The 18,194-nt window shown below is 36.5% G+C and overlaps 1 protein-coding gene and 1 pseudogene across 8 annotated transcripts in view; both read left to right on the top strand.

Moving 5' to 3' along the window:
• VMP1 (vacuole membrane protein 1) overlaps positions 1–18,194 on the top strand; it is a 139,307-nt gene that overhangs the window by 51,643 nt on the left and 69,470 nt on the right. For 5 of the 8 annotated variants that reach the window (XM_035026707.1, XM_035026709.1, XM_035026710.1 and 2 more), the window contains 2 exons: positions 9,416–9,583; positions 17,660–17,791. In XM_035026707.1, the coding sequence (XP_034882598.1) occupies positions 9,416–9,583; positions 17,660–17,791 (300 nt within the window). The remainder of the gene's footprint in view (positions 1–9,415; positions 9,584–17,659; positions 17,792–18,194) is intronic. The other 3 variants (XM_035026713.1, XM_035026712.1, XM_035026711.1) reach the window with 2 other exon arrangements.
• Positions 11,872–13,034, top strand: LOC118024683 (annotated as a pseudogene).

The following is an 18,194-nucleotide window of genomic DNA, read 5'->3' as shown; positions in this document are numbered from 1 at the left end:
TGAACTATCTTATTGAGGTGACTTCACTTAGAATGACTATACTGAATTATTTTAAAAAAACAAAACCTAAAACTGCCTCTTTGATGAGAACTTAACTTTTCATTGCAATCTTAACATTTAACCTCCTCGTCATTAACAGGAACTTCTATTGACATTAATTAGGAACTCTCGGGGGTTATGAGTACAGTTAGTGAATGTTACTTGTGACTTGATCTCTAGGGAATTTATAGAGCTTCCTCTGCTGGGGAATAACAGTCTGGGCTAGATATAGCTGTTTAGCTTCCTTTGATTACCACCTCATAGGTTAAAGGATACTGACCTTAACTGGAGAAATTAACCTTCAAGAACCTTCACTTGCCACTTTTCCTTGGATAGCGCTCCTTGTATTGATCTTTACCTTTCTGCATGGCACATCCTTTTAAATGCACCGAGATTCATTTTGTATCACATCATATGGTCTATCTTGATGAGTGTTTCATGTGTCCCTGAAAAGAATATAGATTTGGCTATTGTTGAGTAGAGTGTTCCATATTGTTCAGGTGTTCTGTAGCCATGCTAGTTGTCAATTTAATTGTTCTATCAACTAATAAGAGAAGGATATTGAAATTTCCAGCTGTAATTGGGGATGTTTATTTGTCCTTTCAGTTCTGTCAGTTTTTGCTCTATGTATTTTACACTCTGTTATTAGGTGCCTACACACTTAGGGTTGTTCAGTCTTCCTGGGAATTAGTGATTTTATCATTATGAAATGTCCTTATTCATCCTGTAGTAATATTCCCTGTACCCAGGCCTACTTTATCTGATATTAATATGGCCACTCCATATTTTTTATGATTATTTTAAATGAGTTATCTTTTTTCATCCTTTTACTTTTACTTTTGGGTCTTGATGTTTAAAATGGGCTTCTTATAAATGGCATGTACTGAGGTCTTGTTTTTAATCCAGTCTGACACTCTCTGCCTTTTCATTTGTATGTTTGGTACATTTATAATTAATGTAGTTATTAATATGGTTGGGTTTAATAAGGGTGCTTGGGTGGCTCAGTTGGTTAAGCGACTGTCTTCGGCTCAGGTCATGATCCTGGAGTCCCTGGATCGAGCCCCGCATCGGGCTCCCTGCTCAGTGGGGGGTCTCCTTCTCCCTCTGACCCTACCCCCTCTTGTGTTCTCTCTCTCACTCTCTCTCTCAAATAAATAAAATAAAATATTAAAAAATATATATGGTTAGGTTTAAGTGTATCCTCAAACTATTTGTCCCACCTATTTTTTATTCTTCTTTTCCTACCTTTTTTTGGATTGAGCTTTTTTTTTTTTTTAGCATATGTAATATAACTGCTTTGCAAGAGTATATTCTATTTTCTCCTTCCCATACTATATGGTGTTGTCATATATTTTACTTCTACATGTGCCATAGTTTTTACTTTAGACAGCTAGATATTTTTAAAGAGATTTTTAATGAGTAAGAAAAGTCTTTTATATTTCCAGTAGTCTTTACTCCTTTGTGTACATTAAAATTTTCATCTGGTAGAACAAATTTTTTTGGCTTTTTTTTTGGTCTGAAAATGTTTTTGTGTTATCTTCATTTTTAAAATATATTTTCCCTGGATTCTAGATTTTTTTTTTTCCTTTCAGCACTTCATAGAAATAATTCCATTGTCTCTTGGTTTGCATTATTCTGATGAGAAGTCTTGTCTATATTTCCCTGTAGATAATTTATCTTTATCTCTCAGATTGCTTTTAAGATTTTCTCATCATTATTGAGTTATAGCAATTTGATTATATTATGATTATGATGCTTTTCAGTGATCTGATTAAGTTTTATTTTCTTTGTTTCTTTGTATTTGTCTTGACTGAGGTTTGTTGAGTTTCTTAGATCTGTGAGTTGATGGATTGGTATTTTTCTGCACACACTCCCCACTAACACAAACCTTCTCCTCTCTTTTCTGGGATTCCAATTACACGTATAGTAGACTGGTTGGTATTATTCCACAGGTTACTGAGGTTTATTTCTTTCATAGCCTTTACTCTCTATATCCTTTAGTTTGGACACTTTCTATTGCCCTATCTTCAAGGTCTCTAATATTTTCTTCTGTAGTGTCTAATCTATTAATAATCTAGCCAATGAATTTTTCTATACAGATACTTTATTTTCAACCCTAGAAGTTCCTTTTTTTTTTTTTTTCCTAAGATTTTATTTATTTGACAGAGCACAAGTAGGGAGAGCAGCAGAGGGAAAGGGAGAAGCAAGCTGTCTGCTGAGCAGGGAGCCCTACATGGGGCTCAAGCCTAGGACTCTGGGATCATGACCTGAGCCGAAGGCAAATACCTAACCAACTGAGCCACCCAGGCACCCCTAGAAGTTCCATTTTTTTATACTTTCATTTCTTTCCTCATGTGTTTATGTTTTCCTTTAAATCAGGTATCAACAAACTTTTTCTGTAAAAGGCCATATAGTAATTATTTTAGACTTCATGGACTATAGAGTCTTTCAGAGCTATTCAGTTTTGCCATTGTAGCACAGTATTAGCCAGACATGATATGTAAATGAATGCACATGGCTGTATTCTTTGAAACTCTATAAAACTAGTGTGGGTCAAATTTGGCCCATATTTGAAGTTTGTCAGTTGCTGCTTTAGATCCTTGAACATACTTGTATTTACTGTCTTTAGGTTCTTGTCTGCTAATTCCATTATCTCTGACATTTCTGTTTCTATTGACTAATGTTTCTTCCGGTTATGGGTCATATTTTCATGCTTCACAGAACAGTTGTTTCTTATTAGATGCTGGACATGTATTATATTGTTGATTGTATGGATTTTGTTGTCTTTCTTTGCAGAGCATCAATTTTTTTGTTTTGGTGGACAGTTAAGTTACCTATGGATCAGCTTGATCTGTTTAAGGGTTTTTAAAAAACATTTTATGGCCTATCTGGAGTAACTGTTACTCTAGGCTCTTTCCAAGGTCTTCTTCCCTGAATGCTATCTCTCCACTTTAGCTGGTTGAAGTGCAAGTGTTTCCTAGTCCTGTGTGAACTCTAGGAATTGTTTAGCTTACAACTCCCTGTTAGTTGTTTTCCTGCTGCTTATACTTTGCCTAGCCTAATGGAATCTCATTGTAGCCTGCCATGCAGCTTTATATGTCAGAGCCTCAAGGGGACCTTGTGTATATTTCTAGAGTTCTTTTTCTGCATAGCTCCCTCTTTATTAGTATTCTGTCCCACAGATTTCATTTACTCAGCCTCCCTAAACTCGGATTTACTTCTGAACTCAGCAAGACCGCTATGCTTTGTTTGTTTGTTTATTATTTTTAGTAATCTCTACACCCAGTGTGGGGCTCAAACTCATGACCCCGAGAGCAAGAGTTCATGCTCTTCAGACTGAGCCAGCCAGCTGCCCCAAGACCACCATGCTTTGCTTGGGCTCTTTCTCTTTGGATTTTGCTATAAACATGAAATGTGTCTCCAGATGAAAAACCAGAGTCATCATAGGGTTTCCTCATTTGTATCCCTTCTCTTAGCCATCAGAAATCATGTACTGCCTGTGGTACAATGCCTGAAAAGAATTGTTCCATATGTTTTGTCCAGTTTTCTAGATTACTGTAGATGTAAAAGTCTGTACCATTTACTTCATGATCTGAGACAAAACCACCCAACCAAAGGCCAGGACCTCTAACTCATACATATCAATACCTGCATACTCCCAGGACAGCTGTAACTTCCTGCTCAGTACATTGTGGGTTTTTTTTTTTTTTTTAAATATGTTTCATGGTGGTTCTGTCCAGATAACCTTTTCTACTTATACAATAGCTGTTTGTCTTTATCCCTTTTTTTTTTCATTTAGTATGGTTAAAATATGATTCTTAAATATTTGATACATTGCAGTGGAACTTGTAGGTTTTGAAAATAAACTTAAAAGGTAGTTTGAATATGTGTAACCTTTAAAATTATTCTAATCAAAACCATTTTTTAGGGGCGCCTAGGTGGCTCAGTTGGTTAAGCGACTGCCTTCGGCTCAGGTCATGATCCTGGAGTCCCAGGATCGAGTCCCGCATCGGGCTCCCGGCTCAGCGGGGAGTCTGCTTCTCCCTCTGGCCCTCTCCTCTCTCATGCTGTTTCTCTCTCGCTCGCTCTCTAAAAAATAAATAAAATCTTTTAAAAAAAACAAAAAAACCATTTTTTAGTTTTGATGTTTGTATTTCTTCTGTAAACTAATCTTTATTTCAGTCAACTCAGTTACATTTAGGAACCATCAGCCTATAATGTTGAAAAGAACTTGTGAGGTTTCTTTTTTTTTTTTTTTTAAAGATTTTATTTATTTATTTGACAGAGAAAGACACAGCGAGAGAGGGAACACAAACGGGGAGTGGGAGAGGGAGAAGCAGACTCCCTGCCGAGCAGGGAGCCCGATGTGGGACTCGATCCTGGGACTCCAGGATCATGACCTGAGCCGAAGGCAGTCGCTTAACCAACTGAGCCACCCAGGCGCCCGACTTGTGAGGTTTCTTATAGTTAGCATAGTTTAAACTAAAATGTCAAGGTACAGGCTAAACGGGCTCTTGAGAATGAACAAAGGACAAGAAGCTGAGTTATTTGTGTCCATTTTGCTGGGAACCACCACATCTGCTCTAAGGCTGAGTAATCATGACTTATTAGTGTGGTTATGGAAAGTATATATCAGTTTAGTTGTGTGAATGAACTGTCCTTTCTTTAGGGAAAAAATTCTCATCAGATTGCTGAAATTTTCCCTTTTTAGAATTACTTAAAATTGAAACTATGAATAAGTGTTTTATCTTGTTGGATAGTGTCTTTGATCTGTTGAGGTACATATTTTATCTATATTTCAAGAATAGAAATGTAGTTTTTTCTTTCCTGTGTATCCCAGAAATCTTAGTTTAGCATCCAGGACCATTTAATTTTTGTTCACTGAGAGTTCATTTCTAGAGTTGAGGTGTAAACTGTTCCTACATCTTACAGGGGACAATTGTATGGGGATATCGTGGACAAAACCTTGAATTTCTTCTGTTTACTTACTGGTATCACATTTTTCTTTTGTGTTTTCAAACATTACAGGTGGAAACTAAATTGTTTTTTTTTTAATTGCATCTTATACTTAGCTATGTGTGCAGTAAGAAAATTTTCACCTAATTCAATTATTCTGAATTCCACAAACTTTAAACTTGGTTTTTTTTTTTTAAGAATCACAAAGTAAGGGGCGCCAGGGTGGCTCAGTTGGTTAAGCGACTGCCTTCGGCTCAGGTCATGATCCCAGGGTCCTGGGATCGAGCCCCACATCGGGCTCCCTGCTCAGCGGAGAGCCTGCTTCTCCCTCTCCCTCTGCATGCCGCTCTGCCTACTTGTGCTTGCTCTCTCTGTGTCAAATAAATAAATAAAATCTTTAAAAAAAAAAAAAAAAGAACCACAAAGTAAGGGCGCCTGTGTGGCTCAGCTGGTTAAGCGACAGCCTTCGACTCAGGTCATGATCCCAGAGTCTTGGGATCGAGTCCCACATCGGGCTCCCGGCTCGGCGGGGAGCCTGCTTCTCCCTCTGACCCTCTCCCCTCTCATGCTGTTTCTCTCTCTCTCTCTAATGAATAAATAAATAAAATCTTAAAAAAATAATCACAAAGTAATAATTTTCCCCCAACTGTGAAATCTCTTATGCATGTAGTATTCAAAGAAGAAGTTGTGAATTTCATGGTTAATCATAATTTTTAAGGAAAATGTGACTGATCAAAAGCATTTATGTAATTATTTTTTAAATGTAAATATTGCTGTTTATGGATTTCTGTGAATTAAAACTCAAGGAAAAGAGGAACAGACTATAAAACTTCACATAGAATTTTTTGGTACAGAAAAAAAATTTTTTTTTAAAGATTTTATTTATTTGAGAGAGAGAGAGAGATCACGAGCGGGGGGGGGAGGGTAGAAGGAGAAGCAGACTCCCCACTGAGCAGGGAGCCCAATGCGGGACTCAATCCCACACCCAAGGATTATGACCTGAGCCAAAGGCAGACACTTAAGTGACTGAGCCACCCAGGCGCCCAAAAAATGAATAATTAATTGATTCAGTGCTAAGTGTAGAACTTCATTTTTTAGATTTTATTTGAACACATACCAGTTGCATATAGGGAGAAATGTAGCTTAGATTTATGAATATATTTTTCCTATTAACATGCAACAAAAAGTTTTGTTTTAAATCACCTTTTTTTTTTTTTTAAAGATTTTATTTATTTATTTGACAGAGACACAGCGAATGAGGGAACACAAGCAGGGGGAGTGGGAGAGGGAGAAGCAGGCTCCCCGCAGAGCAGGGAGCCCGATGCGGGGCTCGATCGCAGGACCCCGGGACCATGACCTGAGCCGAAGGCAGACGCTTAACGACTGAGCCACCCAGGCGCCCCTTAAATCACCTTTTAAAAAAAAAAGTATTTTAAGATTTTATTTATTTGAGAGAGAGAGACAGTGATAGCAACAGAGATAGAGAGAGCACAAGCGGTGGGAGGGGCAGAGGAAGAGGGACAAGCAGACTCCCCCCTGAGCAGGGAGCCCAACCTGGGGCTCGATCCCAGGACCCTGGGATCATGACCTGAGCAGAAGTCAGATGCTTAACCGACTGAGCCACCCAGGCGCCCCCATCACCTTTTATCTTGATAGCAATAGGTCTTTAATATTTTATTTTCATTGTTGCATCTTGTGCACATTTGTCTTTGAACCACAATTCTTTTTTATTTTTTAGATTTTATTTATTTATTTATTTATTTATTAGAGAGGGAGAGAGCACACACACGCAAACATATGAGCAGGGCGGGGAGGGGGCAGAGGGAGAGGGAGAGAGAATCTTAAGCAGGCTCTGCGCTGAGTGTGGAGCCTGACACTGAGCTGGATCTCACGACCCGAGCCAAAGTCAGACGCTTAACCAACTGAGCCACCCAGGTGCCCCTGAACCACAAATTCTTTTACCTTATGATTTAAAAAGGCTCTCTTATATACAGAGACCACTTACTCTATATGTATATGTATAGAGAGAGCGAGAGAATAAAATTATGTGTACCTTTTACATATATAACATAATTTCATATTATATTACTTACATAACTTAAATTTTTTTATTTATTATCCTATAAAATTTTATTCTACAAATATAGTATTTTTCTTCATAATAATTAATGGCTAGTACATTTTGAGGGCTTATTCTAAGCTGAGTACTTTATATGAGTTGACTGATTTAAACCTTATAGTATCCCCAGAATGTAGGTTCTGAAGGTATTTGATGATTTCCATTTTATAGATTAGGAAAGCAAGACTCAGAAAGTAAGTGACAGAGGCCAGAACCTGAACCAGAACATCTGGCTCTAGAAGTTATGCTATGGCCACTATGTCCTCAGTATGCTTTACTCTTGTGTGTTAGAGCAACATGTTAAGGATGTCCAGGGTTTAGCTGTGACACCTCATGAGAACTTTGGAAATTGTTAGATTTTATTGACATATTTGATTATATTTGGAGTTTTTAAATTTTGGAGCTGGATAAAACTAAGAGTCTAATTCTTTTGCCTTGCAGAAGAGTAAAACTGAGGCCCAGAAAGGTTAAGTGACTTTGTCTAAGTTTAATTTCTGACCCTTAATTTACTGTTCTCCCAATGGTTCCCAAACCTAGCCTATTAGAACCTAACCTATTTGAAATTCTAAAGGAGCTTATTTAAAACATACAGGTTCCCATCCCCACCTATTGAATAAATCTATGCATAGGGGACCGATACATATATATTTTTAAAGATTGTATTTATTTATTAGAGAGAGAGAGCATGAGTTGGGAGAGGGGCAGAGGGAGAAGCAGACTCCCTGTTCAGCGGGGAGCCCGATGTGGGGCTCAATCCCAGCACCCCAGGATCATGATCTGAGCCGAAGGCAGACACTTAACCAACTGAGCCATCCAGTTGCCTCAGGAATTTATATTTTTAGTAAACTCCCTACTTGGTTCTTATGCAGACCCCTCACCTTGGCATACATGTGCACTTGGGAACCATTGTGTTTAAGCCTTTATCACACATCTAATATTAATCCATTTTAACCAGTGTGATTATTAATTTTTGTAATATTTTAAAATAAAGGTACACAGCAACACAAAAGCTTCCATAGAAAAAATTGCTTTAAAAGAAAAACTCGGGGCACCTGGGTGGCTCAGTCAGTTAAGTGTCTGCCTTTGGCTCAGGTCATGATCCCAGGGTCCTAGGATTGAGTCCCGCATCGGGCTCCCTGCTCAGCGGGAAGCCTGCTTCTCCCTCTACCACTCCCCACTGCTCATGATCTCTCTCTCTCTCTCTCTCTCTCACACTCTGTCTTTCAAATAAATAAAATCTTTACAAAAAGAAAAAAAACTCACTGATACTGGTTCCACACTTTTGTTTTAAGGATCTGTTATCTTTGGGGGAGGTAAGTTAGGTAGTTACTTCACCAACTGTTTTTAAGTAAGGACAAAAAGTGGTATTCTCAAATTATGCCTAAAAGAATAGGGCACAGGAAGTTTCTATCACAGGCTGTAACATTCTTACAATTGGGAATATAGATAAATAAAATCAGAATAAAGCCAGAAATCATAAGGTTTCTAGAGGCTGGTGTTGGGGGAGGAGATTGATTACAAAAGGACATGAGGAAACTTTTTGTAGCAATGGAAATATTCTATACCTTGATTGGTTGTAGTTATACAGTTGAATATATTTGTCAAAATTCATTGAACTACAGACATACAAATAGTGACTCTTACTATACATAAATTATACCTCAATAAATCTGAATTTTTTTTAAAAAAAGCAAGCCAGGAAGCAATTCTGAGAAGTATTATTTTTTCAAATTACCAACTGTAACTTGAAATATTTAGTTAGATTCGTGTTCTTTATTTTTTTTAATATATTTTTTAAAGATTTTATTTATTTATTTGACACAGAGAGAGACACAGAGAAGGAACACAAGCGGGGGAGTGGGAGAGGGAGAAGCAGACTCCCCACTGAGCAGGGAGCCCAATGTGGGGCTCGATCCCAGGACCCCAGGGTCATGACCCGAGCTGAAGGCAGATGCCCAACAACTGAGCCACCCAGGTGCCCCAGATTCTTGTTCTTTGAAAGCTAAGATTTTTCAGGGTGCTTGGGTGTCTCAGTTGGTTAAACATCTGACTCTTGATTGCAGCTTAGTTCATGATCTCACAGAGTGAGATTGAGCCTCGTGTTGGGCCCCATGCTGGGTGTGGAGCCTGCTTAAGATTCTCTCTCTCTCCCTTTGCTGCCCCCCCCATAAAAATAAAGAAATGAAAGCTAAGATTTTTCTATTTACATATAGTAATTAAGATACTGTTAAAATGACGTGTATTGATAATTCCTTTTGCTTTAATATTTCTCATCAGAGGTTTCTCATATTTGTTTTATAGGGTCCACATATAGCTTCAGTTACATTAGCTGCTTATGAATGCAATTCAGTTAATTTCCCCGAACCACCCTATCCTGATCAGATTATTTGTCCAGATGAAGAGGGCACTGAAGGAACCATTTCTTTGTGGAGCATCATCTCAAAAGTTAGGATTGAGGCCTGCATGTGGGTAAGATGTCCATTTTCATCTTTGTCTAAAATTAACCTCACTATCTTGATACTTTGTTGTACCTCATTAAAATTGAGTCCAAATATATATCTACCTAGCAAGTCAATAGATAATTAATTCATGAAGTCACCAGTTATCCACTTACAAGTAAGAGAAGCCCTTTAGAGTTTCCCCTATTCATGAATGACATTCAGAAGGAAGGCATGAAGCCAAGGGTATCACAAAGCAGTGGATGCCAAGTAGACCACAGGAGGGAAAAGGAGGACGGATAATGCAACTATACTACTTTGCAAAATTTTACCAATGTTAATAAACACATGTAGATAGATAAACACATAGCAAATGGTTATATATCAGACCCAGGTTGGTAAATGTTGTCTCTCTCCTATATTCAAGATACTCTGTTTATTCTTAGAGGGCTTATTTCATTTTCTAAGTTGTTCATAATACTGAAGTAAGGTCAGATATTTTTTAATAAACCAAACTTTACTGTAGTGGAGGTATCAGACGATATGGTTGTCTATGGTGATCTTACTTTCAATTGTACCAATTATTCTTTTATGGTTTGCTTAAGTATATTTTGGGAAGCTTTTGGACTGTATGTTCAGTGGCAGATTATTTTAATCTATACAAAGCATTCTTTTTTTTTTCATTGTGCCAAATTCATTCAAGTGTGTATCATTAAGGAATAGTTCCTTTGCTAAAGACTTTCTATTATCATTTGAATATTTTTTATCATTTGGACTCATTAAGTTGTATGTTCTCTGTAACTTTTTTCCCCTAACAGTGTCTTATAAAATAAAATATATGGGACAGATCGCTTAAAAATCTCAACTAAAATGAGCATGAATACCAAATCCACAGAAGAGGCAGAGTTTTCAAATACATTTGTTTAAATGTTAGCAAGGATGTTGGGTGTGTTTTTTTTTTCAAACTATCTTTATTTTTAGTATAAGTTATTTGTCTGTTACAGTATATATACTATAACCTAGTGTGTTGTATTTTAAAAGAATTACAAAGGAAATGCCATATATTGAATTTGTTGAATATGAAAGACAGGAATAATTGTCATATTTCCTGTTATTCTTTTATAAATACTGGAAACAGATTCATTGTACTAGTTGCATATGTTTTATAAATTTGACCACATTAGTCTTTTGATGACAAATTTTTTTTTTTTTTAGATTTTATTTATTTATTTGAGAGAGAGAATGAGATAGAGAGAGGATGAGAGGGGGGAGGGTCAGAGGGAGAAGCAGACTCCCTGCTGAGCAGGGAGCCTGATGCAGGACTCGATCCAGGGACTCCAGGATCATGACCTGAGCCGAAGGCAGTCGCTTAACCAACTGAGCCACCCAGGTGCCCTGATGACAAATATTATTAAAATAACAAAATACTGGGAACATGCCAGAAAGAGACCATGTATATAGATTTTGGTTTTCAGTTTTGCTTTTGTTCTTTGATAAATGGTTTACATGGCTGGATTAACACTAATGCCAACAAAGAAAAACTTCCATTGCAGCTGGCAGTGATAATTGCCTCCTCCAACTCCTATAGTTCATACTGTCTGAAGTGCTCATTTGGCTTGGCTCCATGCATGCCTTAAATTAGTTAACTTGGCTGGTGTAGTGGCTTACTTTCCCAAATAAATTTTAAGCTTCTAAAAAATATAGACTGTACCTTAAATTTATTACCCTTACAGCAATCACCATTAGGCTTTGCACATAGTATAAGACTGTTGATAAGTACTGATTAATTGGCTAAGTGCTCCTCATATTTCCTTTTTTGAAATTATTTGTCATGTATAAAGTATAGCACATATCAAGTTATGTTTAAATTGGTTCCTTTTGTTCTCAACATTTATATGGATAGTCCTTCCAACAAAAGGTGCTGGGAAAACAATATTCACATGCAAAAGAATGAATTTGGACCCTTATTTTATGCTGTATGTAAAAATTAACTCAAAATGCATTAAAGACCCAAACTAAAACTATAAAACTCTTAGAGGAAAATATAGAGACATATCTGCATGATGTTGGATTTGGCAGTGGTTTCTTAAATATGACCCCCAAAGCATAGGCAACAAGAAAAAAAATAGATAAATTGAACTTCACTAAAATTAAAATCTCTTATACATCAAAGAACACTAAGAGTGAAAAGACAACCCACAGAATGGGAGGAAATGTTCATAAATCATATATTTGATAAAGGTTTAATATCCAGAATGTTTGAAGAACTTCTGCAACTCAACAACAAAAGACAAACAACCCAATTAAAAAATGGGCAAAGAACTTGAATACACTTTTCTCCAAAGAAGATATACAAATGGCCAGTAAGTACACAGATTCTCAACATCATTTAGTCATTGGGGAAGTGCAAATCCAAAACACATGGAAATATCTCTTTACACACACTAGGATGGCTGTTATTATTTTTTTTTTTAAAGAAAACAACAAGTGTTAGGATGTGGAGAAATTGGAATTCTTATAGACTGTTGGTGAGAATGTAAAGTGATTCAGCTGCTGGAGAAAAGAGTTTTGTGGATTTTCAAAAACTTAAACATAAAATTACCATATGATCCTCCTCTAATTCCACTCCTATGTAAATACCTACAAAGAACTGAAAACTAGGACTCAGGTATAAGTATAGGTACTTGTACTTCAATGTTCAGCAGAATTATTCACATTTTCAGAAAGGTGGAAACAGCCCAGTGTCCCTCAGCAGATAAATAGATAAACAAAATATAAAATACAGGTGACCATCCACTGCCATGGCCAGGGCAGGGGCTGCTTTCCACTGCTTGGGCGTCTTGTCCAGAGCCAGGGCCTTAGGCTTGGTCTCCTGCGGGGGTGCACGGTGCCGTTTCCGAATGCCTACAGGAAGGAGCTCTTTGACAAGACCAACAAACACCATTTCTTACACAGCCTGGCTCTGTTAGGATTGCCCCATTGCAGAAAGTCCCTCTGGGCTGGTTACTGCTAGCTTCTGGAACCACCTTATTCTGCACCAGCTTTTACTACCAGACTCTGAGTGGAGACCCCAGCATCCAGACTTTAGCCCCTGTAGGAGGGAGCCTGCGAATCTTGGGCTGGCTAGCCTTGGCTCTTTGAGCTTCCTTGCATTTGATTTCTGGGTACTTCTTTAAGAGTTGGAGCAGGGAGGGGATTAAAAGAGAAAGGCCCCTCCCCCCAAAAAATGTGGTATGTACATATAATGCATTATTATTCATCCATAAAAAGGAATGAAGTTCTGATTCGTGCCACAATATGGATGACCTTTGAAAACATCATGTTAAGTGAAATAAGTGATTACACAGAAAGACAGATATTGTATGATTCCACTTACGTGAATTGTCTAGAAGAGTCAAATTCATAGAGACAAGAAGTAGATTCGAAGTTACCAGAGTTGTGGGGAATGAGAAGTTAATGCTTAATAGGTGCAGAGTCCATTTGGGTGATGAAAAATATTGGAAATAGTGATGATGGCTGCACAATATTGTGAATGCAATTAATGCCACTTAGTTTTATATTTTAAAATGGTTAAGTGGGATATAGTCATAAAAAGTTCATGCTACTGAGGTTGAGAAACTTAATTTAGAATGTGTTGGCTTTGATTCTTATAGTTTACTTTTCACAGATGTGGTCCCGTTTGTGTTCATATCCATATGTTTTTTTCAAGAGAATATCTTGCTTGATTAAAAACTTATTTGAAATTTTTATCTAATTTGTACTTAGCAAAATAAAATGTCTTTACAGACTTCACTTAAATGTACTGAATCAGTAAAATCATTAAAATACAAAGTACTTTCAATTACAACATAAAGACCAGGGTTACCCTCAGTTTCAACTTGTTCATATGGGTCTTAGGAGCACGCTAAAATGAATTGTTTGATATTGTTGATCATTAGTTACTTTTTTTCATTTGCACCTTCTGATCTTCCACAATTTGGCTGTATCACCAGTGCGAGGCTTCAGAAATTTTTTCGCTCATGAATTCCAGTAACAGTTATGTATCCAAGCACTGGAGATTCAGAGTGAGCAAAACCGAACAGTCTCTACCCTCGTGGAGCTTTACATTCTAGTGAGGGAAATAATTATCATGAAAAAAATGTATAAGTAAATATCATGGAAAAATTATATATATAAATATGAAGGAGATATCTGTATAACACAAAAATTTTCCCTGATTTGTAATTCAGGGAAGATTTCCATGAAGAAGCGATGTTTCAGTTCCAATCTAAGAATGATAAGGAGTAAAGTGGTACAGGAGGGCAGGGAAGAGAAGAGCATGTGTGTTGACTTTTAGATAAAGAGCATCACCTTTTAAAGTCATTTATTTGTTAAGTTCATGGTTAGAGGGTGTTTATTGTGGTAATATATGCATAATGTAAGTTTTACCATCTTAACAGGTTTTTTTTTAAGATTGATTTATTTATTTTAGAGAGAGAGGGTGGGGGGATAATATCTATTCTACTTTCTGCCTCTTTGAATATGTCTAATCTATATAAATGGAATCATATAACACTTGTTTTTCTGTGTCTGGCTTATTTCACTTAGCGTAATGCGTTCAAGTTTTGTCCATGTTGTAGCACATGTCAGAACTTCATTCCTTCCTGAAGCCATTTTAAAACTGACCCAAGAGAAACCGGAAGCAGATCTTCTCTTTTATTTGCAAAACAGTCTTGATAATTCTACTAGGATTGTATAATTGGTTTTTTTTAAACATTGCTGTAAGAACCCTGAATTTCTCAGTGGTTTCAAGCTTACCCTCCTAACTTCTGCTCTTAACCTCTGATTTATGTTTGTAATTGGAATATGTAATAGAAAAATGATTTTGGTTTTAAAAAGTATTAATACACAGATAATACAAAACTGTAATTTCTGAGAGTCAGCTTATGTAAAATTTTCTGCTCTCCAGATTTTTACCATTAAACTTATGATTCCCAACATGGAAAAGCAAAATGCTGCTGATTTGCTTGTGAATCCACTTGACAAAACTTTTTAAAAATTCAGGATTTTTCTCCTCCCCCAAATCTTTGAATAAAATTGACACTCCAGGGGTGTCTGGGTGGCTCAGTGGGGTAAGCATCTGCCTTAGGCTCAGTCTTGATCCCAAGGTCCTAGGATGGAGCTCCACATTGGGATCCCTGCTCAGTGGGGAGTCTGCTTCTCCCTCTCCCTCTGCTCCCCTGCTCCTGCTCTATCAATCGCTGTCTCTCTATCACAAATAAATAAATAAAATCTTTGAAAAAAAATTGACACTCCAGGAAGATATTTCCCTCTTGGTTTTGCATATTTTGTGCATGTTAAACTCTTCTCCAATTCAAGAAGCATGGACTTCAGGGTAATCAATTGATATGGAGCACATGGTTTTTAGAAGAGCTTTCTGAATTATTGCTTGACTAAAAACCACTTGTCTCTGTTTTGCAATAAGGAAGCCGGTTATTTCTTCCCCTTAATTAAACCTAGGCTGACAGTTTTTAGTGTTCCATAGTTCTGTTTTGGTTTTTTGTTTTGATTTTGCAAGAATTATAAAATTGTTTTGTAAGAATCTTGAGATTATGGGACTTCAGTGTCTAATTTGAGATAAATGACTAAATAAGCTTTTATGTCTAGAATATAATGTGTTTGGGGGGACCTGTCTGGATGACTATATTTCTTTTATTTATTTATAAGCATAAAAAACAGAGTATTGACTCGTGATCACCATTCTTTTTTCTTGATAATGTGGGAAAACATGAGCAGAATTAAACTATAACAATAAATATGGTCAACCAAGTATAAGATAGTATGTAGCTCTTGATTTCATTTCAATACATTATTACTTCCTTTTTAGCTTTAAGGAAACTTGTCATGAGTTTGAATCATATGATTGCTTTCAGAACTATTGAACATTTGAGTTAACAGGTTTTAAGAGAAGTTCATGTTTTGAATAAAATGTTGCAAGTAATTTTTATTCCCATTTTTTGTAATGGGAAAAAATTTATAGAGAATTATAATTAATTTATTATATTATTACCCAACCTCAGCTAATATTAATTCCTCGCTAATATGATTTATCTATATCCTTTGTCACTTGGCTGTCAATTATCTTGAAGCATATCCTACATAACATATCACATTTCATCTGTAAATATATCAATCTTAGGACTTAAAAAAAATTATCACACCTAAGACAAATTAGGAATAGTCGCTTCAAATCAGTTACCCCATTAATGTTCAGATTTTTCTGATTGTGTTTATTTCCTTGTTTTTTGTTTGAAATTTATTTGTGGTTAAACTGGGTTGTTTGTCAAATATAGTTTCCCATAGTCTGGATTTTACTAATTGTATCCCAGTTGGCATAGTTCAGATATGTTTCTCTGTTCCCTGTGCTTCTTGTGAGTTGATAGTTAGATTGAGAGGCTTGAAAAAAAACTTTTTTTGACAAGAATACACTTCATAGTCTTGTGTATTTCTATCACAAGGAATAATAATGTCTGATTGTCTTTCTTTTTGTGATATCAGCACCATTGTGATACAAGTTCATTATTTTATTAGGGGTTATAAACTGGGGGCATTCCAGTCACATCATTTTTTTCTTTAGTTATTGATTAGAATATTTTTATAAAGAGAAACCTCCTTGGGGCGCCTGGGTGGCTCAGTCAATAAGTGTCTGCCTTCAGCTCAGATCATGATCCCGGGGTCCTCGGATCGAGCCCTACATCGGGCTCCCCGCTCAGCGGGAAGCCTACTTCTCCCTCTCCCACTCCCCCCTGCTTGTGTTCCCTCTCTCGCTGTGTCTCTCTGTCAAATAAATAAATAAAATCTTTAAAAAAAAAAAAAAGAAACCTCCTTTTCACCAATTTGGTTACCCTGAGATATCTTTCATATAGATAAGACAGGATAAGTAATGGATTCTTTCCCTTTTTTTACCTGTTTTTTAAATAATAAATTGGTTCTCTGATATCCTCCAAAGTTGACTAATGTTAACTTTTTTTGTTTAGCAAAATATGATTTGTGTTTTTTTCATATATCCTTCGATGTATAGTCTCTCTTCCCTCTCATCTATGTTCTTTAAGTATAGCCTGATTCTTTTTGCACTTAAATATATTCCTTTTCAGAACTCTTGTTTCACATGTGAATAATGCAGTTTCATTTGGAGATTGTTGATTCCACACATCAGAATATAACACTGTGAACACAAAATGTTTGAATTTGATAATGTTCCTTGGGGATTCTTTTCAAGGCATTTGCTGACAGAGTCATAGTACAGAGTGAATAGAAAGACCTAAAATTGTTTCTGAGAATTACCAAAGCTTTTTCATTCACTATGACTCAAGGCGAAGGATGGTTCAAAGTTGAGAATTTTCCTAGAGACTGTGTACCTTTTACATTATTATCTTGTATTTAAGCCTTTTAAGTCCAAACCAAGTTCTGGTTCTCTTACCTTTGTTTTCATCCTTTTGTCCTAAGCTGATTGAAAAAAAATTCTCTTCAAAAACAAGAATCCACAAAGTGACTGAAACATGAGTCACTCAATGTCCTGAGGAAATAAACATTTTTCCTGTGGTGAAAATCTATCCATCCTAATGTTGAGTTTTCAAGGGGCTTCCTGACCGCGATTTGTTAAAAGTTTTAACTCTGCACAAAATAATGTTGTATTGAGATTAAAGCAACACCCTAAATACCAGAAAATTCCTAGAAAAAAAATTTTTTTAATATTTTATCTAACAGTTCTACTGGTGAATACTTATTACCGAATCATTTGAAAATTTGAAAACGGCGGCGGGGGCGGGGGAAGCTGGCAAAATAACAGTATAAGTAGAGACGCTAGAGAACTTAACATTAATTTCATATCTGTAATGCACCAGGTATTGTATAAGAGTTCAATGTATATTATGTTGTCTGGCATTGCACAGGTCAATATTAGGACCAGGATTCACAATATGTTCTCTTGATTTTGCAATATATGTTTTCCTCCCTAACACATGCATCTTAACATGCTTTTGGTGATGTAGAAAAATATAGATTTGATCTGTTTAGTGTCACTGTGTTGGGAACAGAATCTCATGTGACTATTTGGTTTTGCACATAGGGTATCGGTACAGCAATTGGAGAGCTGCCTCCATATTTCATGGCCAGGGCAGCTCGCCTCTCAGGTGCTGAACCAGATGATGATGAGTATCAGGAATTCGAAGAAATGCTGGAACACGCAGAGACTGCACAAGTAAGAACAGTAGGGAAAAAAAACAAAACAGAATACTTTAATTATCCTTAAAGAAGTTGTGGCTAAGGTGAAATTGTTAATAGTTAGTTTGAAGAAGAAAACTGCCAGTGTAAAAATAAAAATACATGGTTTGGGATAGAATATTCAGAAAAGCTGAAATATAAAAGTGAGTATAATCTTGATTTTAGAATAGAGAGATACAGATAGTCCACAAGACAACTCAGACTAAGCTGAAACACCTGGCCAGAAACCAGGGTAATTTGTTGTTGCCAATGAAATTAAGGAGCCAAAATATTTCTTTATCCATTATGTGTTTTTAAGTATTATCAAGCAGACCACTAACTAAATAAGGGGGACAAGTAGGTGGGTCAGGCTGAGTCCAAAATAGTCAAACTTCTGAATA

The sequence above is a fragment of the Mirounga leonina genome, unplaced genomic scaffold, assembly GCF_011800145.1.
Source record: "Mirounga leonina isolate KUSES-001 unplaced genomic scaffold, KU_Mleo_1.0 Mir_200, whole genome shotgun sequence".
Taxonomy (NCBI): Eukaryota; Metazoa; Chordata; class Mammalia; order Carnivora; family Phocidae; genus Mirounga; species Mirounga leonina.
Note: the sequence above shows the minus strand (reverse complement) of the source record. Positions and strands in the feature narration are given on the sequence as shown.